Source organism: Microplitis demolitor, chromosome 7 (genome assembly GCF_026212275.2).
Source record: "Microplitis demolitor isolate Queensland-Clemson2020A chromosome 7, iyMicDemo2.1a, whole genome shotgun sequence".
NCBI classification, from domain to species: Eukaryota; Metazoa; Arthropoda; class Insecta; order Hymenoptera; family Braconidae; genus Microplitis; species Microplitis demolitor.
In genome coordinates, this window is record NC_068551.1 from 19,859,459 (window position 1) to 19,885,041 (window position 25,583).

General features: G+C 34.8%; 6 protein-coding genes across 6 annotated transcripts; 3 read left to right on the forward strand and 3 right to left on the reverse strand.

Moving 5' to 3' along the window:
• Positions 1–1,252: 1,252 nt before the first annotated feature.
• Positions 1,253–5,640, reverse strand: LOC103574536 (cAMP-dependent protein kinase catalytic subunit 1). Its single transcript, XM_008554007.3, has one exon. It carries the CDS (start codon positions 4,600–4,602, stop codon positions 3,541–3,543), a length of 1,062 nt encoding a protein of 353 aa, XP_008552229.1. The 5' UTR covers positions 4,603–5,640; the 3' UTR covers positions 1,253–3,540.
• A 1,302-nt stretch (positions 5,641–6,942) lies between these two features.
• LOC103574528 (cell division cycle protein 20 homolog) lies at positions 6,943–9,482 on the forward strand. The gene is made up of 6 exons (XM_008553996.2): positions 6,943–7,381; positions 7,505–7,641; positions 7,713–8,087; positions 8,161–8,458; positions 8,534–8,850; positions 8,931–9,482. The coding sequence occupies exons 1-6, from the start codon at positions 7,272–7,274 to the stop codon at positions 9,257–9,259; spliced, it is 1,566 nt and encodes a 521-aa protein (XP_008552218.1). The 5' UTR covers positions 6,943–7,271; the 3' UTR covers positions 9,260–9,482.
• A 293-nt stretch (positions 9,483–9,775) lies between these two features.
• LOC103574519 (protein inturned) lies at positions 9,776–13,243 on the forward strand. The gene is made up of 5 exons (XM_008553984.2): positions 9,776–10,171; positions 10,244–10,532; positions 10,601–12,284; positions 12,351–12,517; positions 12,594–13,243. Exons 1-5 carry the CDS (start codon positions 9,957–9,959, stop codon positions 13,074–13,076), a joined length of 2,838 nt encoding a protein of 945 aa, XP_008552206.1. The 5' UTR covers positions 9,776–9,956; the 3' UTR covers positions 13,077–13,243.
• Positions 13,244–13,459: 216 nt separating this feature from the next.
• On the reverse strand, positions 13,460–16,180 carry LOC103574508 (uncharacterized). The gene is made up of 7 exons (XM_008553971.3): positions 15,836–16,180; positions 15,189–15,735; positions 14,974–15,117; positions 14,728–14,897; positions 14,067–14,619; positions 13,855–14,001; positions 13,460–13,772 (listed from the first exon to the last, which is right to left on the reverse strand). The coding sequence occupies exons 1-7, from the start codon at positions 15,841–15,843 to the stop codon at positions 13,638–13,640; spliced, it is 1,704 nt and encodes a 567-aa protein (XP_008552193.1). The 5' UTR covers positions 15,844–16,180; the 3' UTR covers positions 13,460–13,637.
• Positions 16,181–18,575: 2,395 nt separating this feature from the next.
• LOC103574497 (E3 ubiquitin-protein ligase ZNF598) lies at positions 18,576–22,673 on the forward strand. Its single transcript, XM_008553961.3, has 3 exons — positions 18,576–18,977; positions 19,080–19,646; positions 19,735–22,673. The coding sequence occupies exons 2-3, from the start codon at positions 19,209–19,211 to the stop codon at positions 22,027–22,029; spliced, it is 2,733 nt and encodes a 910-aa protein (XP_008552183.1). The 5' UTR covers positions 18,576–18,977; positions 19,080–19,208; the 3' UTR covers positions 22,030–22,673.
• A 68-nt stretch (positions 22,674–22,741) lies between these two features.
• LOC103574486 (ADP-ribosylation factor 2) lies at positions 22,742–25,103 on the reverse strand. Its single transcript, XM_014443112.2, has 2 exons — positions 24,806–25,103; positions 22,742–23,963 (listed from the first exon to the last, which is right to left on the reverse strand). The coding sequence occupies exon 2, from the start codon at positions 23,950–23,952 to the stop codon at positions 23,410–23,412; it is 543 nt and encodes a 180-aa protein (XP_014298598.1). The 5' UTR covers positions 23,953–23,963; positions 24,806–25,103; the 3' UTR covers positions 22,742–23,409.
• Between the last annotated feature and the right edge of the window lie 480 nt (positions 25,104–25,583).

A 25,583-nucleotide genomic window follows, 5' to 3' on the forward strand; every position in this document is an offset into this window, starting at 1 on the left:
TAGACGGACAATAGTTTCACCATTTCTTGTTCATAATAATTATTATTATTTAATTAATATATTTATAATCGTATTTACAAAATTTCGAGACTGGCTACTGCTACTTATAAATTTTTTTTTTTTTGTGATAATTATTTTTAGTAAAAAGAAAAGAAATGAAAGTACTAATTTTGTATTTTTAATTTTAGTCTACGAATACAATTTGCGTTTATAGAAAAATGATTTGTAAATTGATAAAACTTAAATAAAATATATATATATTTATAACGAGTTTTATTAGTGTCAGATGGTTTATGTTAAATTGATCTAGATTTCTATAATTAAACCGCTAATCCACTAGCTGTTTAAAAGATTTTTGAGGTGCATTTGAACGCGTAACGATAATGTTATTAAGATATTCTTTTTAATTCGCATATTAATAATAATTATGGTAATAGTAGATCAAGTATTTAAATAGAAGCAGTAGCTAGTGATATATAATAACAGCAGTAACAATGATAATTATAATTGAGATGGTGTCGATAAAACTATCAGCAGATCGGTTTTAATTTTGAGTACCCGCGAATTAAGCGGAAGCTTCAACATTGTTTTATTTTGTCCGACGGGTTTCATGCAGAAAAAAAAATGTTTAATAAAATATTGTCCTTGAATCGCTAAATAAATATCAGGTATAAAGCCACATGATTATATACTATACAAAAACATCTGCAAAATAGTCTAGTCATGATAATAACGAGCAATTAGTTAGACGGCGGCACTTGCTGACTATCAAACTGAGATAATTAATTAAATGTAAACGATGTATCGCAACTTTTATGTTAATAAATATTATATAAAATATGTTATTAAAGAACAACAGCAAGTGCTTGGCATTTCGCATTTATTTCACGCACGGAAAGTTTAAATTTTTAAAATCAAACCGCCAACGGGCACATCCCAGCTTCTTTATCAGACTTAAAAATTTTATATGACTTTGTTATTAATGTGTGCACTGTATATGTTTTATCATGTATATATGTGTATATGTATGTGTAAATGTATACGTACTAAATATGAGCGTATATTGTATACGTGGGTTCATTACGATTGATATTACGTGCACAGACATATTTTAATATTTTATAATTTTAAAATACTGCGACCGAGCACTAACAAAATAATATATATATATATATATATATATATATATATATATATATATATATATATATATATATATATATATATATATATATGTAGATATATATTTATATATATGGCTCATCTAAAAATAACAGAATTACCAGATATTTCTAAATAGTATGTACAATGAGTGCCAAGACATTTGTCGAGCGCGAAACCTACTGGTTTTTAAAACTAACCAAGGGGTGAACATGATAAGGATAGCACGAGATTGTACGTCTTTTTGTTTTTGTTTTTGTTCTTGTTGCTGTTGGTGTTTTTATTTTAATTGGGAAAAAAGAGAGACAGTAGTAGTAATGAGAGCTGTGAATGGCTCTTGAGGTAGGGAGGAGAATGCATACATACATATATTTATATATATATATATATATATATATTCTAGAATAGATTTGAATATAAATATATGTAATCTAAAACGTGAAATTATTTCCTCTATGCTAGAATATATAATATACAATACTTGAGAATTTCTCGTAATGTCATACTCCCGTCTAGTGCAATATGATGATTTAATATATTATGCTCATTCACATAACACACTCACATGTAATTCATAATGTATGTACTCTCGTATTAACAGTCATGTCGAGACTTTTATTTTATTATTTAAGATTGCCTGGCTACGTACACTGGTACAGTGCGTTACAGTACGCGTATATTATATGCAGTTACGCCGACACGAGGACGATAAACCTAACTGCCCGAGAAATAATATCCAGATGATATCATATATATGTATACATGCGCCATAAATGTTTTCATCATTCATATTTATATTAACCCAACCGATATATCGTCAGCATCTGGATGTTTTTCCTCAATTGATGGAACAATGGCCCGCGTTAAACGGGTTTTTAAATTCTATATGTAGTAATATTTATTTATTTCACGGACAAAGCGATCCTTCATTACTTCTAAAGCTGATAAAAATAGTATCGCACTGTGAAATTAACATTATTTTACCTTATACTTTTATTTATATATTATTTAGCACATTACTGCCTTTTTTTTCTACTGCTATTTTTATCATTTTGAATGGATCGCCATTAACGACCGCGAAAAGCTGTTGCTGAGAGCCAGCGTATGTCATAAAACTTGATATATTCATGCACATCCACACTCATACACTCAAGGTCCGTTTAGTTTTAGTCTCCGTTATCAAGTCATTGTGCTCTTGACACGGAGGAACAATAAAAGGAATTATGATACATAATCACACTCTTGCTATCTTATGTTTCCATGCATAAACTCACAATTTATACTCATTTTTTATCATCCATCCATACACAATAGTAAAATTCTCCCAGTCTCAATCGTACTCCCTTTTAAAACGGCTCTTGCATAATGACTCAGCTTCATCGATGCTTTGATGATCTTCTTAAACTCAAAATGTTATTCCTTCCTTGATTAATCGGTGACTGATGATGACAATATTGGAGTTTTTTGTTATTGTGTGGTCAGTTTTTGTTATACATGTTGTGTGTTTATCAAATGGTGATCGCCATACGACTAACCAAGTTCCGTCACACTTAACTAATTAACTGATAACACTAATGTAAGAAAACCAAGATCTTGGGTGTCAACACAGGACTCGTGCCTCAATAAATCAAATCATCGGTGTTGTATTAATGACACGTATAATTGAGATTAAGTTTTTTATGTTGAGATTTAAGTTGAGATTTAAATTGAGATTTAAGTTTTGTTGAGTTCGTATTTTATTAATTACTTTAGTTTACTTGGACAAGGGTGATTACAGTTAATAAAGTGCATGATGTACTTGAATGCTAGTACTTCTCGTCATTTTATTAATTCCGTATGTCTCTAGATTGGCTGAATTATGAGCATCACAAGCTACCATAATGTATGATAGTTGCTGGCTACTCGATAACATAATCCGTTTTATTTTATGAGAACTCTTCAGTTTTATGAGAACGACTAGTTTCTTTTAAATTTAAATGGATACGTTTAATTATTTATAATTATACACAAAACGAAGAATCACAGAGATTGCAAAAGATTCCAGATAATAACTCCTTGGAATGATGGAGGCCAGGTATGAAAAACAAATAATAATCATCGATACAATAACGTACATGGATTATTATTATTGTTATTGTTATTATTAATTATATTATTAATGAATTATTTACCATTGTAATAGTAATAATGTAAAATGTATGACATTAGCAATGAAAAGTACACGTTTTAACACCCGGTTTTACATTTAGTAATCGAGCGGTACCGATCGATCAGCAGCAGCATCAGTAAATAATTCAGCACTAGCTGATTATTTTACTTTAAATTCAGTAGATTAAATTGTCATTATTTTAAAATGATAAAATACCAATAATAATAAATTTAAAATTCAGCAAATTCTTTGGCGCATTTTTCGGTGCTTGAGATTCTCAGCGGCTCTTCCTCATAGTCATCAAAATTACTAGTGTCGCCGGGTCCTTTGCATTTTGGAATAAACGGTGCTTCAATGCGTTTCTGGAAGACAGCTATCCAATCAGTGCTGGCGAACCATTTGTGTCCTTTGATGTCGTTTACGCCGGCTTTTAAGTTCCCGTACCTCTTGGTCAGATCAACTTGCAGTAAATTACGGAGCAGATCTTTCAAATCGTAGCCAAAGTGGGACGGAAATCTCACTTTGCCACTGACTATTTTTTCGTAAATTTGAATCGGCTGGTCAGCAAAAAATGGCGGGTAACCGGCAGCCATTTCGTAGACTAAAACTCCAAGCGCCCACCAATCGACGGCTTTGTTGTAGCCCTTGCTCAATATTATTTCGGGCGCCAAGTACTCCGGCGTCCCGCACAGCGTCCACGTTCTTCCTTTCACTCTCTTAGCGAAACCAAAATCAGTGACTTTTAGATAGCCCTGGGAATCGATAAGCAGATTTTCTGGCTTCAAATCACGATAAATGAGATCAAGGTAATGTAAATACTCGAAAGCAAGTACTATTTGAGCGGCATAAAAACGTGAATGTGGCTCGGAAAATCTTCCAACTTTTCGTAAATGTGAAAACATTTCTCCACCAGGTACATACTCAAGTACCATATAAAGATTTGAGTTATCCTTAAAGTGAAAACGTAACGACACGAGAAACGGAAAACTTATAGCCTGCAGTATGCGTTTTTCATTCAACGTATGCTCAACTTGTTTTAACTTTACGACTTTCTGTTTGTCGAGTATCTTCATTGCGTAATACTCTTTAGTGGGCTTATGCTGGACTATCATGACTCTGCCAAACGAGCCAGTCCCCAGAGTCTTGATTCTCTCGAAGTCATCTAGCCCAGCGGTGTTGGTAGGATTTTTCTTCCATTTTTCCTCGAACTCTTCTTTCGCCTCGTCCAAAAACTCCTTGACACTCTCGGCAGCGTCAACCTTTTTGTTCGCTGTCGCGGCATTGTTCCCCATCTTTCCAGCCGTGCTCGAGCCCGCTAAGGCTCCACGGATATCGAATTTTTTCAAAATTGCTGCGGTTTTTCTCGTTACTTTTTGCGATAATTTAAACACTCCAATTACACGGAGTGTTTATAAACTTTTCCAATTGGCCTGCTGCTAGCTGGGCTATCTACCAAATAATTTTTTCTATTATTATTATTGTTATTATTATCAGTGGGTATTTAAATTACACCGGCCTTGAGTAATTATTGAAGCTCCTTGGGCAACGTCGGAGCTTCGATCACCAGGCGCGTGACAGAACGCTCGATTATTCTCACAAAAAACTCAACGGGGGTCAACAAAATAGGTCAACACTCCTCGTCTGCACCTTGCGCCATCTTTCCTGTCAATTACAACCGCCACTGCCGTCGTTTCTCTGATCCAAAGTCCCCACGTACCATACACGACACACCAATTGTCGGATAAGGTGCTTACCAACTTTACTATTATTATTATTTTATCCAGTCAATCACTTTTCTCACTCCAAATTCATCAATTATTAAAATTGATAAACTTTTAAAATAACTATTTATCAAATTATTATAATTTATGATCACGACACTTCACTGAGCACTTGCGACACACTTGTTTGCGTTTGTAAATTCGGGCTTATGTAAAAATAATAAAATACACACTCGCGCTTAGGATGATGACGGTCAACCCCTCGAGCCCGCTCCAAACCGAGGACGTCGGCACACTGTACACCGCACTCTACAGTGAGCTGAGGACCGTCACCAACGCCGCTAACGACTCTCCACATCAACTACCTAAGCACGTCACACACATTTACATTTATATCTATACCTATACCTATACGAGACATTAATTGTCTGCTGAATGGAGCCGAGTTGGGATCTATACAATGGCTGCGCAGAAACGACCACCCTCTGGGTTTAGACACCGACCAGTGCCATCAAAATTTGATACTTTATTATATTTTAAAATCAGTCTGTCAGATTGTTTTGAGTCCGAACCTGTGTGCTGATTAATGACAGCTCTACAATGACAACAGTTACACTATTGCTTTTTTTACTAATCGATTATTACTTAAATCGATTCTTGTAATTCTATGTATCGACTGCGAAATTACATATCGACTTGTACAAGATCGACTCTAAGCGTTTTTAAATTTCGCGCCGTTTAAATAAAAATATTTGTGAATTCTTTTCATTTATGACGACGTCGATAAATAAATTTTTTTATTAAAAAAATTAAATGATAAAAATATTTAATTTAAAAATCGCGCCATTGAAAAAAATTTTGTTTTCATTTTCCAGCTTTGAATTTAAAATTCAAATATTTGTTAAATTGATAAATAAATTTTTAATTATTGAGACATTAAATTACATGCAAATTTTTATTTAATAAAAAAAACTCACCGGAGCAGAATAATTCGAAATAATATTTTTTACAGCTTGTCATTATCACTTTTAATTATTTTCACTATCACAGCACATTAATTAACTCACTGACACTCACATTTAATTATTCAAGCACTTTAAATAGTTTTTAAAATAATAAAAAATAATTACGATCACAATTAGAGTCAACGGTCGTGTTTAAGCGGCAACTTAGTCTCAAGAACTAACGTATTCAAAATGGCGGCTCTTCCCGTGCACAGTGGCGCTGACGCCGCGAACTTTATATTTAAAAATTTATATCGAATTTATTACCATGTAAAAAATTACATTGATTTCACTCCACATCACAAAATTTTATTATTACAGCGAATTTAGATAAAAATATATTTATATAAATTATTAAAATTTTAATTTATAATAATTCCCGCGGCAAACTCTAATTTATAACTTTCCTAACTATGAGTGTGAATATAGCAGACATCAAACAAATTTAAAATTATTAATAAATAAAACAAATAAATTAATAAAATAAAATATTAAAAAATGCGCATTTAAAAAATTTTGAAATTAATATGTGCATTTTTTATAAATATTTTTTTAAAAATTATTTATTCTATTTATTTATGATTTTAAATTTGTCTGATTCTGCTATATTCACACTCGTTGAATGTAACTGACAAGTGACAATTTAATTAAATTTTTAACTAAATAAATGAAATGTAATTAGAATTAAAATTTATAAATACGTATTTAGATCAATAAAAAATTAGTATGCGCATTTTTTAAAATTTAATTATTTTAATTAATCAATTTATTTATTAAAAATTTATAAAATGTCTCATGTCTGCTACCTGCTACCTCTACTCCTTTACACTAATCCAGAGCTACTGAGGCGCCGCCACGCAGAGAAAAAATAAATTAACTTGTCTTTTTAAACCCAACGGTCGTTTGATCATTCGAGTTTTGATGGTGCCGCCATAACATACGCATGTTTTATAATCAACAAATTTTACCTCGATAAATGTGATTTAACCCAAGTATAAAAAATTAGTAATTATCGTTAAAAGACAGATTAATTGCTAAGACTCTTGCTAATTAAAGTAGTTGATTTATTTGTAAATAAATAAGTATTAAAAACTTAAATCGTGTGATAAATTTGTTGTAAATTAAATAATTTACAAAGCGTCGATAGTTTGAAATAGTGTTTCAATTTTTTAAAATAAGCTTGTCACTTGCTTGGAGATTATTATTCATTAATAAGAATTGATTAATAAGTTAATTATGTCGCATTTAAGATTTCAAAAAGAATTGAGCAACATAACCCGCATGGACGACGCAATCAAAGGACCTGTACCTCGTTGGCAGAAAAAATGTCTAGAAACATCCACCAAGTAAATGAAAAAAAAAAAAAAAAAAAAAAATATATATATATATATATATATATATATATTTATTCTCTGTACAAAAATATCTAATTTATTAATTATTAATTGATGTTTTAAAATTTTTTTTAGCATGAGTTTGTCATTAAACAACTCGAGGAAGCCCATGAGCACCAGCTCGATGATGAATGTTATCGCTGGCAAGACACCAACGAAACGTACGGAAATACGGAGCAAGAAGACTCCGAAAAGCGGAAAAAAATCACCGAGTAAGTTTTCAAATTATTTTATTGCTAAATAAATAAATTATTTGTATTAAATTTATTTTGAATAATTACAGGTCGTAATGCAACGACTCCGAAGACTCCAAGTGGTGGTGACAGATTTATACCTTCGAGAACAACGACAAACTTTGACCTGGCCTACCACAAGCTCCAACAGCCCAAATTTGACCAAGACGCCGACAAAAGTGAGACCAGCCCATCAAAAAAAGAGATGCAGAGACTGATAGAGAACATGACTGGCATGGACATTAGCAACCACCGATTGTTGTCCTACCAAAATAAAGCGCCAGCTCCACCAGAGGGCTACCAAAACCCTCTGAGAGTCGTCTACAGTCAATCCAAGACTCCAGCGAGTGTTAAAACATCAACGCGTTACATCCCACAGGCTCCGGATCGTATTCTTGATGCTCCTGAAATAGTTGATGACTACTGTAAGCTTCAGTCTCTAAATTTATTGCTATTCATTATTAAAATTGATTATTAAAAATTTATTTTTTACTGCAGACTTAAATTTAGTCGACTGGTCTCCAAATAACATCCTGGCAGTCGCTCTCGGCACGACCGTCTACCTCTGGAACGCTGCCACCGGGACAATAGAACAGCTGTTTGAACTAGAAAATAATGAACTCATTTGCTCAGTAGCTTGGATACAAGAGGGTCCATACCTAGCAGTTGGAATGCCTACTGGTAACACCGAGCTCTGGGACTGCAGTCAAATGAAACGTGTTCGTATTATGAACGGACATGCAGCACGTGTTGGTTCTCTGGCTTGGAATTCTCATATTCTTACTAGTGGATGCCGGTAATATATACTTAGTAAATTAAAAAAAAAAAATCTTCTATAAAAATATAATTTTTTTAATTTATTAATTTATAGATCCGGACAGATTGTGCATCATGATGTACGACAACGTGAACACATAGTAGCAGGTGTAAACGGACATAGCCAGGAAGTTTGTGGTCTCAAGTGGTCACCTGACGGTAAATATTTGGCAAGTGGTGGCAATGATAACATGCTGCAGATATGGTCAGTCGTCGGTGGACATCATCACGCTCATGATCAAGCTCTTTACTCATTCAATCACCACCAAGCCGCTGTTAAAGCTCTCGCTTGGTGTCCCTGGCAAACAAATATTTTAGCCAGTGGTGGTGGTACCGCTGATAGGACAATTCGTTTCTGGAATTGTAACAATGGTAATTTTATTTTAATAACAATTATTAATAAACTTAATGTCAATAAATTAAATTGTTGTTATAAAAATTTCTGGTTTCAGGTTCATGTTTAAATACAATTGATACCAAGTCGCAAGTATGTTCATTACTCTGGTCAACGACCTACAAAGAAATAGTATCAGGACATGGATATGCCCAAAATCAGCTGACAATATGGAAGTATCCCTCAATGACCAAAGTTGCCGAGCTGACTGGACACACCAGCAGAGTTTTGCATCTAGCGATGTCGCCAGACGGAACGACTGTGCTCAGCGCCGGTGGAGACGAGACCTTAAGACTCTGGAAGTGTTTCCAACCGGACCCTCACAAGAAAAAACAGCACACTGAAATAAAATCCGTGGCTTCTAAATTAAAACAATCTATTCGATAGTGCCTATATATATATATTTATATTTTTATTAATATTTATATATTTATATTTATACATTTATTATTTAACCTAACAGCGATTCTCTAGTAAATTCAATTAAAAATTTACTACTGAGAATCCGAAGAGAACTAGCTAATTATCATTAATTATTAATAACTTTTTTTTTTAATGAATTTAATGTACGTCCATAAATGTAAAGACGAGAAAAATAAATAGCATGAATTTTGATACTAAAATGAAGTTTTTGTATAAAAAAAAATATGTTTAGTAATTGTTTAAACTTTAAGAATTTAGTGAGACGGAACTAGTTGATAAATGAGCCGGATTATATTTTATGAGGAGGGTGGCGGTTCGTTGAGTCCTCGTGGATAATATATACTTTTTACATGCCCATTAATCCCCTCTACAATTGTGTCGGGTGTAAAAAAAAACGGCTACGTTCCCCCGAATCCTACACCACTGGTAAACGCGGCTTTAAAACACAGGTATAGTTTCAGGTAATCATCTGACCCCTGGCATTCTTTTATTATTATTTAGCTTACCGGTTTTTCACTCGATCTTCCGCGGCTTTAGTTCATTTTACGTCTTGCACTGCCAAGTTTGTGTGCTTGTTGGCTATCATTTTTTTTTTTGTTTATTTACATTGACTTAGGTAGATAAAAAATAATATAAACAAATAAAATTAAGTGGGAAGACAATGGATAGATTTAGTAGGTTGGATAGACAAGAAGCGGGCAGCAGTTCGATGAGATATGAAGAGCGACAAGGAACTTCCGCGACTATTGATGAAGAAGACGAGGACGATGAGCAGGATGAGGAGGAAGATCACGAGGATGATGACGAATGGTGGGCTAGTGACAGCGGATCTTCAAGCGGTTCTTATTATTCTGACAGCGAGAGTTGCAGTGACAGGTATATAAATTGTTGTTGTTTTTGTTTTTTAACTTTTTGAGGATGTAAAGGTAATATTTTAATTTATTTTAGTTCATATGCCGAGTGGGAGTTGGATATAGGACCCTTGGGTGAAGTATTTTATATTGAATCATTGTCCGAGGCTCCTGGGAGTAATAAAAAACCCGAGAAGCCCGAGTCCCCGCCGCCGGAATTAAAAAGGAAACGGAGTACTAGGGCGGGTAAGCTTATGCGATTGATCAGGAGGCGCGAAAGCAAAAGGTACAGTAAGCGCAATAAAAATTATAAAGGTACTGATGCCAAACAGGAGGGCAATGCTCCTAAGGAAGGGAGTAAAGAAGTTAAATTTCAAGACTACCAGGTGATTTTTGAGTTTCGTAATTAAATGTCATTGTTTTGTTTGATTAAATTGAATTTTTAAATCAATAGGCAGGTGAAATAAAAGAAGTGATGCTATGGGTGGATCCAGAGAGACGCCACAAGTTGGGTCGTCGTGCGACCATGTGCGAAGCCTACTTAGGAATAGTTCCCGGAGATTTTTCTGACAAGGTCCGAGTGATGGTGGCAGGTTTCATACCCGATGGAGAAGCTATTAAAAATAAAAATATTAAAATAGGAGACTGGTTGAGGAGTATCAACAACTGCGATGTGTCAGCGGATAACCTGGAGCAGCTTCTCGGGGAAATAAACACGCCGATGAGTGTTAAGCTGCAACTCCAGCGAGTTGCTGGTATAGAAGTGACTGAAGAAGCTCCGTCGAGTGTACCAAGACAATCTGCGCGAGTACGTCGTCTTGTTGATCGAGAGCGCAGTAAAAAGTTCATGGACGCGCTGCTGGATTACTCATTCGGAGTAATTTATTTACAGACCTCCGGACTCTCGGAAACGGGGCCCGAGATGCAGGGTGTCTTGTACACGTACCCGCGCTCGGAAAATAAATCTCTGCATTCTATTTTGTGTACAGCTCGCGGCGCCTTTGTTACACTAAACCATTTGCTGCCCGACACTTTCAGTTCCAGCCCTTCGAGCACGACAATTTCAGTAGGAAGTGAGCAAATTCATGTATTATATGTCGCGCGTGATGATGAACTTCTTTTGCTGGCGGTTCCTGAACGCTGGTACAGTCTCAATGAGTCGCGGGAGCTGCTCGGAGATATCGTAAGGACTCTGGAATTTTCTTACGCGACTTTGAATAAATGTTTTGCTGATGAATACAATCATTTGGAGCTGGATCACATGTTTTATTTAGCATTCACGCGGCTACTTGGCATCGACAATGACGAAGAGCCAGTAGACAATGAAGTGTACCAGCTAAAGAGTGCGATTGAGAGGCGAGAAAAGTGTGAGTTTGAGAGAATAGTCGCTGCTGCACATCACGTCCAGCTGCCAGTTGAAGCGCAATTTGAAATAGACTGCGCATTGAATGAAATGGAGGCTATGGATGACCGGGAATGGAACGAAGATCCTATGGACTGTCAACCTCTGTACACGATACTCGGCACCTGCGTTTACCACAAAAGCTACCTGTTGACGTCCCACATCATGCATGTGGACTACATAGAAATCCACTCGTTTCTGAGGATGAGCGGACTTCTGGATCTGATAGAAAAGGAACCAGTCAAGAGCCTCGTGGTCTGGAGATCCGTTTACCCGCGCTCGTGTCACCGCGGAATCATCACCGACCCCAAGACTCAGTTCTGCGTTCCTGACGGCAAGTGGTTCGTCCTCGTCGTCGGCTACGAAACAGAACTACTCGTCTCACTGTTCGAAACTGGTGGCGATACAGCTCAGCCTATCATCGAAGACGGCCCGGATATTTTTTACGTCGAAGAGGCTCAAGAGACGCTCAGGCATATTCAGAAAGTTGGAATTCCTACTTATGCTTCCAAATGGATTTTATCAAACGCCAGACCCGAAACTATTGATATCAAAGACAAAATAAACGTTAAGACGCATCTCAGTCTCGCTGAAAATTTGCTGGGGCTGATCAAGTCCGCGGACACTCCTAGCACTCCAGCTAAAAGTACTTCCGGTACTATTAAAAAGGTACCTGAGGTTACGTCGATTCTAAAGAAAAGAAGTCCCGAACAAAGTCCCATCATCACTGGATCAAGTAAATTATTTTTAATTATTTATAAATTAGTTAATTTATTATTTATTGATTTAATTTTTTGTCTAGTGTATTCTTTTCAAGCTTCTGAAGAATCATTAAGCCAGGGTGGTGCAGTAAGTGAAATAAGTGATGACGGAGCGCCAATATTAGGTAGACGTGCGTTAAGGGAGAAAATTCTTGCTCAATCTAGAGTAGAATCCGACGAAAGTGACACAGAAATAGAAATGTATCGTGTAAGTAAAATTTAAAATTACTTAATCTTTCATTAAAAAGAATAAGAAAGAAATTATTTGTCTGCTTTTGGAGCAGGAATGCCAACAACAACACTGTCCATTTGACTTTACGGACATCAGAGAAAGTTTGCTAAGTCAATCGGATTTCATCCCGCCGATTAGAATCACAAGCGGACCCAAAAACGTTCTGATACATTTTGTGCAGCTAGACTTGTTTGAAGGCGTGCTGATGTCTCCGAAGACGATCGAGCATCCGGAGAAAAATGCGGAGATAATTAGCACGTTCAATGAGTGCGCTCATACGATACACAGACTGCTGAGCAATACAGTGCGATTCAAGTCGATGGCCAGCGAGGACTTGGCCAGCGTACCGATTAACAAAAATCTCGTGGCCATCAAAGAACACGGGATTTTATTCGACTATGAGAGTATCAGTTTCTGGGTGATCGGGCGGCTGTTCGAGACGCCTTGTTTAAGGGAATTTTATGTTTGTTACGAAGATTCTGTTCCGCAGAATCTCATTGAAATGGCTTTTAGATTACAAGGCTCATGGCATTGATTGCAATCATTAATTTTTCTTTAATCATTCATTTTACTGATAATTAGTAATTAGTAATTATTTATTTCAATATCAATCAAAACGTGCAAATATATTTTCATAAATTAATAGATCGTAAGTAAAGAATTGTATATTTTAATTCCTAAGAGTTGAGTACGAAAAATTACTGGTGCCAGCAATATTAAAATTTATAATTAATTCAAAAAATATTTTTAAATATATATTATATATATATGAGTATTAATAATTATCAAAGGTTAAAGTGTAAAAATTTTAACTCTCCAGTAATTTAAAAATAGATAAATTTTTTTTACGCAAAATGTTTTAAAATTTATTTTATAATAATGTCAGATAAATTAATTATTTAAGTAATTACTGTACAATATTTATTAAACATCAATCACGTACAAAGTTATCAATATAATAGAGTACCAAAATATTGAGCAGGAAAAAAAATCACTTGCCAGCAAGTAACTGTTTGATAACAAATTTTTTAAGTACAAATATATTTAAGGAATTAATTCAATAATTGATTTCCGGTCTTTTAAAATATAATCTTATTCATATCTTAACAATTACTGAAGCTCCAGCCATTTTACAGCCGTAATGTCTGGTCCAGAATGAAGTAGCTGCTCCGGTGTGCTCGAATAATACTTTCCTGACGCCAGGGCCGTAACTTTTGAACTCGTAATCAAACTATTGACACCAAAGAGCTTATGATTATTCAAAAATTGCTAGTAATTAATTAATTAAATAATTAAGTGGGTAAATGTCTTACATGCAGCCATTTATTTTGGACATCATTATCCGCTAGATCATCTTCGAATCTATAAACCATCAATTCTGTATTGTTGTCATCTAGGAGTTTTACGACGCATCCATAGTAAACAGGACAATTCAATCGGCAGCCATACCACTCACCAACCTATTGGCATTAATTATTGATTACTTTGCTTATCATTAATCATCAATTGTCTAAGTGATCGATACCTGGATAGGCGGTTGGAATGTATCTAAAATAACAGCAGACAGACCTGCGTCAATCAAATCAACGAGTTGCTGCTTCGTACAGACATCAAGAGACGAAGCAAAACAAATATTTATTCCTTCTAAAATTGGATCGTTTGGCAAAGATGGGACACCAACGGGTGGACTCTCAACTCTCCAATCGTTGTCTTCGCCCTGCTGGGTGATAACCCAGTGCTTGTCAAGTCCATCTTGTCCGGAATTATTCTTCAGTAGATTCCTGCCAAATGGGTCCTTCTTGCAGACATTATAGTAAATAATCCAGTGCTTGTCTACGTTAGTTAAGCTCTTGAGGGACTGTCCGAATATCAATTCCGCCTTTTTTCGTAATACGCATTCACGTATCAGCAGTTTCCATTTTTGGCAAACCAGCTGGCAGTTTAGAAGTGACTTGTAGTCAACGTAACACAATAATTCTCCTAACAAATCATCAGGGATATATTTGCCTGATAATACTGAGCCATTGTCTCCAGATGACAGACATTGAAAGTTAAAGTCTTTAATTTTACTGACGAATCTGAGGGGAATTATTTTACCTGAATTATATTAGTAAGGAATGAAAGCAAATGATCAGGCAAAATGGAGCTCTTTATGTAATGAAATAAAATAGTAATTTAAAAGTTACCTTCTTTTCTTCGAGACATTAGCAAATTTTTTCGAGTCTAGTTTAACAATAACTGAAGCTCCAGCCATTTTACTGCCGTAATGTCCAGCCCAATACAAACTATCTTTACCTCCGTGCTTGAAGATAACTTTTCTGACACCGGGTCCATAATTTGTAAACTCATAGTTAAACTATTGATGCAAATAATTGATAATAAATTTATTAATCTATCAATCTGCTGTAATGAATTAAATTCTAAAGACTCACGTGCAACCATTCCATTTGTTTGTCATCCTTTAGATTTTCTCTGAATCTATAAAGTTTTAACTCTTTGTCATCTTTATCAAGTAGCGATACCATACACTCGTATTTAGCTGGACAATCCCATCGAGAGCTGAACCACTCGCCCACCTGATGAACAAATTGTTTATTTATTACTTTTAATCTCTAATTATTGTAGAGAAAGTGACAATGATAAGGACCTGAATAGGAGGTTGCAGAGTGTCCAGAAGAATAGGAGACAATCCTTCATCAATAAGGTCAACAGTTTGTTGTTTTTTGCAAAGATGATAAGAGGTAACGAAGCAAGAACTCTTGCCTTCGAAGACGGGGTGATCTGGAAGAGGTGGAACTCCAGAAGGCGGACTCTCAACAAGCCAATTATCTCCTCCTTGTTTCGTGATGACCCAGTGCTTGTCCAGACCTTCTTGACCGGAGTTATTCTTGATCAGGTTGCGATCAAAAGGATTTTTTTTGCAGATTTTGTAGTAAACTGTCCAGGGCATGCCGCTCAGACACTGGAGAGAATGTCCGACATTCAGCTCAGCTTTCTTTCTCCAAACATACTTCTGGATCAGCTCTTTCCACCTTTTGCAGACCAGCTGACAGTTCAAAAGCGACTTATAGTCGACGTAACACAACAATGCTCCCAATAATTCTTCAGGAATGCATTTGTTTATCAGTAGAGTTTGATTACTGTCACTTTCAAATGACAACAGGGACTTGGATCCATCAATTTTATCAGCAAACCTGAAATTTAAATAAACAGATAATTTTGAACTGAAAAATATTTAATTGTTGAATTAAATTTAAATATCTCGAAACTTTTAGATAAAAATAATAAACTTACGTTGACATATCGGTAAAGCCTTTAATTTAATTGTTTATTAAAAATCAATCAGTCCATAAAAGCGATGGTAAAGTGTAAGAAATAATCGAATGAATTTATTTACATGAAAACAGAAATTACTTTCTGAAATAAATACGCATATATTTTTTGATTTAAAAACTGAACTAGAAGACGTAAAAATTTGATATTAGGCTGGGAAATTTTGTAACGATAAATTCAATTAAGTATTGGTCATGGTAGATTGACACACATTTAATATAGATAACAATAGCATACGAAAATAAATAATAAATTGTGTTATTGTGGTTAGAATAATTAATTACATTTATCGGTAAGCATCTGTCCAGAGTCTAGACGATGCTGTTTTACCAGCTTGATGATAATTCAAAAATTCCGCGCGAAATGCCGTATGTAGGAGTATGACATAAAACCCATGCACTACAAATGTGTCGACATACAGAGGGAATGTCCATCGAGTTTACAAAGAAATGTCCTGGACATGCTCCAGTGGAAGAATTAGGACTCAAAAATTGTTTTTCTTCAGTATTTATTGTCATTTTACATCGAAAAAGTCTCAAAAATAATGTGGAATGACAAATGCTGAAAATTTTCCAAGGATTTTTCAGAGTGATATCCACATATTTGAAAGGTCCAGAGCCCAAAAAAATTTTTCTTTTATAATTCTTTATTAGTTGGACTTTTGAAATTTAAATTTTGGAAATTTCGCGCGAAAAACGCAGCCAATTAATTTTAAAAACCATCAACGAAGTCTAGTCCAATCAGCGCTCAATATTCTCTCCCACTTTTGCCACAGCGCATTCTCCCGGCGCATCGTTCGTTGGCGTCCAGTCCTCGCGCCATTTGTTTCCAAGTTGCATCGGAGCTCCGGAGCTCATTTTATTTTCTCGTTATTATCGGTTTACTCATTCGAAAAAATCTGTATTATCAAAAATATCGTTCTGTATATTAAATTCTTACTATAGATATATTAATTTCAGTAAATTATTCCGGTATGTTGTGTAAAAATACAATCGGAAGTCGGTCCAAGTTACGAAACGTTTGATCGCGTTTTTTTTCTAATTGAAAAGTGAAGTTTTTAGTGTAATTAAATAATAAAGTGACTAAAATTATCTTATTCGTTTTAAACTATTTTTAATCGCGTTTTTTTTTTTTTTTTTAATTGAATAGGAAAGTGTTTAGTGTGATTAAATAGTGAAGTGACAGATGTTCAAATTCTCATAAATAATTTTCCTCATAGCCAACATGAATTTCCAGTATCTCGTTCTTTTGTCAAGGTAAGTAAATTTCGAAAAACTAATCATCATTTTTTAAAAAAATTATCTCTGCAGTCCAGTCCAATCAGCGCTCGCCATTTCCTCTCTCCCACTTCTACCACAGCGCACTCTCCCGGCGCAACGTTCGTTGGCGTCTAGTCCTCGCGCCCTTTGTTTCCGAATTGCATCGGAGCTCCGGAGCTCGTTTTATTTTCTCGTTATTATTGATTCACTCATTCGAAAAAATCTTTATTATCGAAAATATTGTTCCGTATATTAAATTCTTCCTATAGATATATTAATTTCAGTAAATCATTTCGGTATGTCGTGTAAAAATATAATCCACTCGGTCCAAGTTAAGAAGTGTCCGAACATGTACCTATATATATTATATACAAATTCCTAAAATCATTTCGTTCCTCTTTAGTAGTTTTTAATCACGTTTTTTTTTTTTTTTTTTTTTTTTAATTAAAAAGTGAAGTGTTTTGTGTAATTAAATAATAGTGACAGGTATTCAAATTCTTATAAATCATTTTCCTCACAGCCAACATGAATTTCCAGTCTCTCGTTCTTTTCTCATGGTAAATAAATTTTCAAAAATTAATCTCTGAAGTCTAGTCCAATCAGCACTCGTCATTTCCTCTCTCCCACTTTTACTACAGCGCACTCTCCCGGCGCATCATCCGTTGGCGTCTAGTCCTCGCGCCTTTTTTTTCCGAGTTGCATCGGAGCTCTCGAGCAAGTTTTATTTTCTAATTATTATCGGTTTATTTACTTAAAGCAGTTTTAATTATCAAAAATATCATTCCGTATATTAAAACCTTTCTATAGATATATTAATTTCATTAAATCATTCCGGTATTTCGTATAAAAATATAATCCAAAGTCAGTCCGAGTTACGAAAGTTTCGAACATGTACCTATATATATATAGTATATACAAATTCTTATAATCATTTCGTTCTTTTTTAGTAGTTTTTAATCGCGTTTTTTTTTCTCATTAAAAAGTGAAGTGTTTAGTGTAATTAAATAATAGTGACAGGTATTCCAACTTTTACAACTCATAGCCAACATGAATTTCGAGTCTCTCGTTCTCTTCTCAAGGTAAGTAAATTTTTAAAAAATCAATCAATATTTTTTTTCATATATATCTGTCCCTTGAAATATTTATTTTATTTCATAACATCATTTTCAGTCATTATTTCTGCATTAAAATATTAAACCCCCACTCCTTATTTTCTGCCATTTCCGCGCGCTTTTTGAATTTCGTATTTTTTACTCTCGTGGAAAACAAAAAAACTTACGACACATCAGCAGATAAATAAAATGAAACACGTTGACGTAAACGAAGTCCGTTTTTCGTTATATATATATACCTATTACATATGTACGAAACGTGTGTCATATCTTTATACGTATGAGACATTAAGTAAAGTAGTAACTTAAACACCAACCACCGTATGATTGAGGGCGCAAGTCGCAACGAAAGTTAGTGGGTTCTGCTGGCACCTTGAAATTTTCATTGCAGCAATAACCTTGTTCACATGTCTTACGTATAAAAGTCTTACAGTAGAGTAAAAAAAATATCAGTAACATCTGTTGGTCTGTATATATATATATCTGCAGCGGATGTTTTTTACACCAGCCTGATATTTTTTTAATTCTATTTTCGGACGACATAATTTTTATTGTCATCATAGAAATAGACTGTGTTTTTTTTTACACACAAGTGTCTTGATTCATACTGACTAGTGTATTTAACTCTAGTACACGCCAACTATTTTACAAACACCCGTGTCAATTAATATTTTAATTAATCTACAATATTTACCAAGACATATCCGCATATTTACTACCACCGAGCATCAGGTAATTACCAGTAATTATTAATCAGCAATTAACACCTTCAAGTACCTCGTTATTATTTAACTCTGGCTGCTTAACTGTAATAACCTTTTATATATGTTCTAGCACATTTTTATAATAAATTTAGTCCTGGACTTTGGTACCGAATTTTGAGGTCGAAGATCGAGAATAACAGAAATAAATTATTCGACCGAGTAATTTTTTTGGTGGAAAGTCGAGTAATTTTTAAGAGTAATGGCGGAAATTGATGATAACACTGATAGCATGAGCAGTAATAGCAACAATGCTGGCACGTGTGTCGTTTGTTACAAAAATGTTGAAATATACAGCATTGGTATGTGCGAGCATCCTGTTTGTTATGAGTGCAGTACGCGAATGCGAGTCCTGTGCCGGCAAAACGAGTGTCCGATATGTCGACAAGACTTGCCAAAAGTGGTCTTCACCCGCCAAATAAAACCGTTCCGTCATCTGAGGAAAGGTAAATTATTTGACGAGCGTTATAATATTTACTTTGATGACTTGGAGATACAAGAAGAGTTCACAAAACTACTGGCCCACGTATGCTCCTATTGTGAGGGCAAGGAAGTCTTTAGTTCGTTCAATAGCCTTAAAGATCACATGAGAAGAAAACATGAGCGCCATTACTGTGATCTTTGTGTTGAAAATCTCAAGGTAATTTTTTTAATCATTTTAATCATCAATAAGAGCCAAGGAATTAACGATTGATTTAATCTAAGTCATGAATTTATTTTATCTTTAGATTTTTTCATTTGAACGGCGCTGTTACTCCCGCGCAGACTTGGCCCAGCACAGGAGAAAAGGTGACAGAGATGATAAAAGCCACAAGGGACATCCGCTCTGTGAGTTTTGTGACTGCAGATATATGGACAATGACGAATTATTCCGTCACTTGAGACGAGATCACTTATTTTGTCACTTCTGTGACGCTGATGGCCTGCACCAGTACTACAGCTCTTACCATTATCTTCGTGAGCATTTTCGTCAGGAACATTATCTCTGCGAAGAAGGAACGTGTGCTGCTGAACAGTTCACTAGTGTATTTCGCACTGACATTGATTTGAAAGCTCACAAAGCAACGGCACACGGAAAACATCTGGGTAAGCATGCAGCCAAGCAAGCACGTACTCTGGAGCTGGAGTTTGCATTCGCTCCAAGAGAAAATCGTAACGGAAGGATGGCCAGATCGATGGGAGCAGGCTCGAGGAACTACAACAGCGATCATGGAATGGGCTCCAGTTCACGTGATACTCGAGACCGGGACAATCAAGTTGATGATAATCATGTGTCGTTCGACGACGAATCCCCAGTCGCTCGTCAGCCAGATGTCCAGAGTACCCAAGAGTTTCCTTCGCTGGGAAATTCACAGACAGTTATACCGAATTTCAATCTGATGAAGACTAAAGGCCGCGGAAATCTGACGATAAGAAGCTCGCTTAAAGGCCCAGCACTCGCGGTGACTGATGAAAATTTCCCGGCACTCGGTCTTGATGCTGCTGGTGGCAATAGTAGTGGTAGTAGTAGTAATAATAATAGTAAAACTGTTAATTTAAGTGTTTATAGCAATAAAACAAGTGCTGGTGGAGTACAACAACGTCCGAAAAGCGCTGCGCCTAATGTATCCATCCGTGTTAATCATAATACTAACGGTAGCATAACCACACGTGTTTCCGGTCCAAATATAAGGATAAGACCAAGTAACTTATCTATGGACTCGAAAGAGTTTCCTGCATTGGGTCGCGCTGAGCCTACCACTGCCAATACAACAAATATAGGCCAGTGGACCAAAGTAACTTGCACTAAACCAACGATATCAAGTGCACGTGCTAACAAAGTCGCACCTGCTCCGCTGCTTAATTCTAACACGCCTTCACCACCGCCGATGTCTAACTGCGATGCTTTTCCCAGTTTGCCAAAATCAGCTCGCACTAAAAAACAATCAGCTTCGTCTGCGTCATCATCAGCAGCAGCATCATCGTCATCAACGAGCACGTTTTCTTCGACCTGGAACCGTCAAATTGGCGAGTGCTTAGATCAAAATACAGGTGACGCTGCTAAAAATAATTCAAAGAAGAAAAAAAAGAAGAAAGTTAAACAAACTGACAACGAATCAAGTGCTCAATTGTCAAACGATAAAGTAATTGACAACCAATTCGAATCTTTTAGTTTAAATAACAAAAATGATTCTAATAATGATTCACACAAAAGTGATAAAAAGAAATTGATTAAAGATACCGCGATTAGTAATAAATCTTCAGTTTCTTCTCCATCAAATTCCTCTTCGGCGTCAGCTTCCTTGAGTTCGACTTTGAAGAAAACAAACGACGCGCCTAGAAAACGTTCAGAATTACAAATTGAAAATTTAAATAAAACAACCAATGAATTGCACATTGCTGATGATTTCACAGAGTTCGATGACAATTCAACCAAAGGATTCAAATCAAATCCACCGCCAGGATTTGGTACAACAGCACCACCCCCACCAGGATTCGCGGTTAAATTAATAAACCGCGAATCAGAAAATAATGACAACGGCCTGACTTTTACCAACAGCTCTGGCGAGAGTTACTCTATTTTACCAGACAAGTCAACGAAACTATTTACCTACACTCCGCCGCCGGACTTTCAGAAGCGAAACCAAGACCTCGTCGCCAGAATCACCAAAGTACTTGACCAGGAGTCTATAGAAGAGTTTCGCTACATCAGCGGGTTGTTTAGACAAGATCTGTGCAGCGCCGAGGATTACTACAAGCACTGCAGTGACTCTATGGGCGTCAAGGAGTTCGGAAGTGTCTTCTCCGAGATGCTAGTCCTGCTACCCGATATACAGAAGCAACGGCAGCTCTACGACGTTCACAAAAACGAAGGCGGGAATATTATTTTGTTGGAAATATGTCCGACGTGCGACCAAGTTGTCAAAATTGGAACGGACGCTAAAGCTCACTACTCCAACCATTCACTAGACAGCCACTTCCCAGCACTGGGTCGCGGCAGTGGTAGTCCTCTGACCTCTAACACCTGGAGAAAAAATACATGATGGTTTTTTTTCTTTTTACTTCTTTGGCAAACTCATAACCGAATTTATTATTTTTTTTTTTTTCTATTAAAGCCGCGAGGGTCTTGAGATTTTTTTTTTTATTATTATTATTTAAAGACTCTCGAGTTGTATATAAGAATGATCGATTTAATTAACATTGATCGCTGATTTAAATTGATCATTCATTGATTTCTAAAATATCGAGAGATCTTGGGGATTTAAATATATGAAACAACGGTAACTGCCAAAAAAATAATGAGATAAGATATTTTTTTGATAAGTTGACTGTAAATAATAACTAATTGATTTATTATTATTAATTGATTGAAAAAAATACTAAAGAGTTTCAGTTGATTATGTATCAAATATATATATATATATATATATATATATATATATATATATATATATATATATATACATATATATATATTTATGTATATATATATATTTATTTACAGATCAATGATGCGGGCGAATCATCAATACGTTGTAAGAAATATATAAAACATGAACTTTCATGTAATGAGAAATGTACCATTTTGTACAATAATTATTATAGTAACATAAATGAATATATATTATATATATATTAACAAAGTTATTGATAATTATAATTAATAAAGTAAAATAATTCTGATTAATTGAATACTAAATTTATTTATTTCCTGGTTCATTTTTTTTTAAACAGTAGCGTGTAAATACAGCGTGAATAAAATAAACAATTAAATAGTAAAGTAATAATGCAGCATACTGGTATTAATATATTTATCATAAAATGTATATTTAATACCTGGAATGAAAAAATATTAAACCAGGAAAAAAACTCACTTTTATATCAACAAAAATTTTTTATAATCGTTCAGATTCATTTGGAATTTTATTTTTATCTTATCTAATTAATCGCTCAATAAAAAATAATTACGACAGTTGAAATTACAATTTTGTATTAAGAATTCATTATTTTAGTTGGTTCAATTAAATTAAAAATGTAAATTTTGATAAAAACAAAATTCCAAAAAATAAATATTTTGATTTTTCTTAAATGTTTAATTTATTAAATTATTATTTTTTTTTTCACATTGTTCTGAAAGCTAGTAATTATCAGTACCAAAAGTTACTTTTATATTTTATTTGTTTATTAATAATTAATAGTAATAATAATAATGAAAAATGCGCGACCAGATCGTTATCTTTGGTCGTCATCGATAAATCTATTAGAATACAGCAGATAAAAAATTTAATGACAAATTTAATAGTAATTATTATTGTTATTTTTTTATCAGCCCTTAATAATAATTAATTACATTATTTTACGATTTACATTAAATTATGATGTGAGACCGCGTCGGCTCGCGGATTTATCGCGCCTATACCCTATCACTTTTTAGCGAGTTCATTGCTGAGCCAGTCGAGACCCTCGTAGAGGCCCTGGCCTTGGGTAGCGCAAGTGCTCTGTATGTACCAGTGCCGGCCGCGTAATGAATTCAATCCTAATTTGTCAGTCAGTTCCGCGGCGGACATGGCATTCGGCAGATCCTGTTTGTTGGCGAAGACCAGCAGCACCGCGTCTCTGAGCTCGTCTTCTTTAAGCATATTGTTGAGCTCGCACTCGGCCTCGGCGATTCGCTCTCGGTCGTTACTGTCCACCACGTAAATAAGTCCCTGTGTGTTCTGGAAGTAGTGCCTCCAAAGCGGACGGATTTTAGTCTGGCCACCAACGTCCCAGACGGTGAAACAGATGTTCTTGTACTCGACGGTCTCGACGTTGAAACCAATTGTCGGGATCGTCGTTACTATTTCACCGAGTTTAAGTTTATATAAAATTGTCGTTTTACCAGCAGCGTCCAATCCCACCATCAGTATTCTCATTTGTCTTTTACCAAACAAACGAGTGAATAAACTGCTCACTGTCAATCCCATTGTTTTTGTATCTACAAAAAAAATCATTTAATTTTTGAATTTATTTTGTACATAAATTGATGGCCCGTAAAAAAAATTTATGAACTGGACTAAAACTTAATTGTGACTTTTAGGTAAATTTCTATGATTCAGAAGTTAGCCGTCTGATAATTTATCGATTTTTTTCCAAACGATGAATTATAAAAAACATTTTAAAAAATTACACTTATAGATTTTTTAATTTTCTAAATGTGCATTTTTCAGTTTTTTTTTTTTTTAATTGATGTGTTGAAAAAGAAAAAATTCGAAATTTTTCAAGTGTCTGCCAACTTCAGGATCATTACATTTCTTTCTCTTCAAAATTTTTTATTAAATTTCTATTTGTTTTTAAAATTTTAATTGTAGACTCGACTTTTACAAGAAAAAATTTTTATCATTTAAAAATCTTTAATGATTGAAATTTGAATTCGCAGATGACTGACAAATTTTTTATTTCAAAATAAACAATTGTAACATAAAAAAATTTTTTTTCAACACCAAGTAACTCGACCGTAAAAACAAAAAATTAGGAGCCTGCTACTTTCTGTATTATAATTTTAATTAGGTCCTTGATTTAAATTTGTCATTCATCAATTCAACTTCTGCTTTTAAAAAAATAAACATTCAAAGTAATTATTTTCTTCAGCTGAATAAATATTCGGCTCCAAAATTAGTACTCTCATTAATTAACTAATTATTCCATAAACTTGTTTTAATTGCCATTAAAATTGACTGATAATTATACAGAATAATAATAAAGTAATAAATATTGATTGATATACTCCGAGTACTAAATAAAAATTAAAAATGACTTAAATTCATAACCAATAGTTACCTGGTTTTTTTACCTTACGACAATCACAGTTCGTATGGTTAACGTAACCTTGATATCGTAAAAAATACAGAGACGTCTAAATAAATAGTAAATAAAGCCTGGCGTTGGTAAATTTGTTGATTGACGTTTATTAAATATAATTACTGTAAATAATTATTTATATTATTACTTAAATAATAAACTTATGCGGTAATATTGATGGTGATTGTAATTTTCAGTGGTTTTTCCTCGACACTAACGTCACGTCAACCGTCGCCAGAAATCCTCAATCGTCAGCACACTAAGGATGATTCACATGTATCATGGAAAATAAAAAACGTGATGAAAATTGACGACGCGGCTGCATACGTATTCTGTTGTTGCGTGGCGGCAATGGTAAGTACTCGACTTTTATACCCTGATTTGAACATATAAATTTTTTTAAATAACTAATATACCGGTACTATGTTCATTTTACCGACTGAAGTACGAAAAAAAACCAACGTTTTCTGCTTTATCAAAAGGCGCGAAGTTGTTTTGAACTCGCGGTTCGCGGCCCGGGTCGCGGGAGTCGCGAGTCGCGGTCATTTTAGTTTTTAGGTGGGATAGATGATTTTTTATCAGCCGAGTGGTCATTGGGTGGGAGTCGAAAGTCCAGAGGAGAGGTTTTAAAATATATTAAATAAGAAAAAGTTTGATAGTGCGTAGGGGGAGGGTGGTGGTTATTAAAGCGCAATTCTTTAAATATTGATTGAAAGTACTTTATGGAAGGCGGTGCCGGGAAATGAGGAGACCAAGA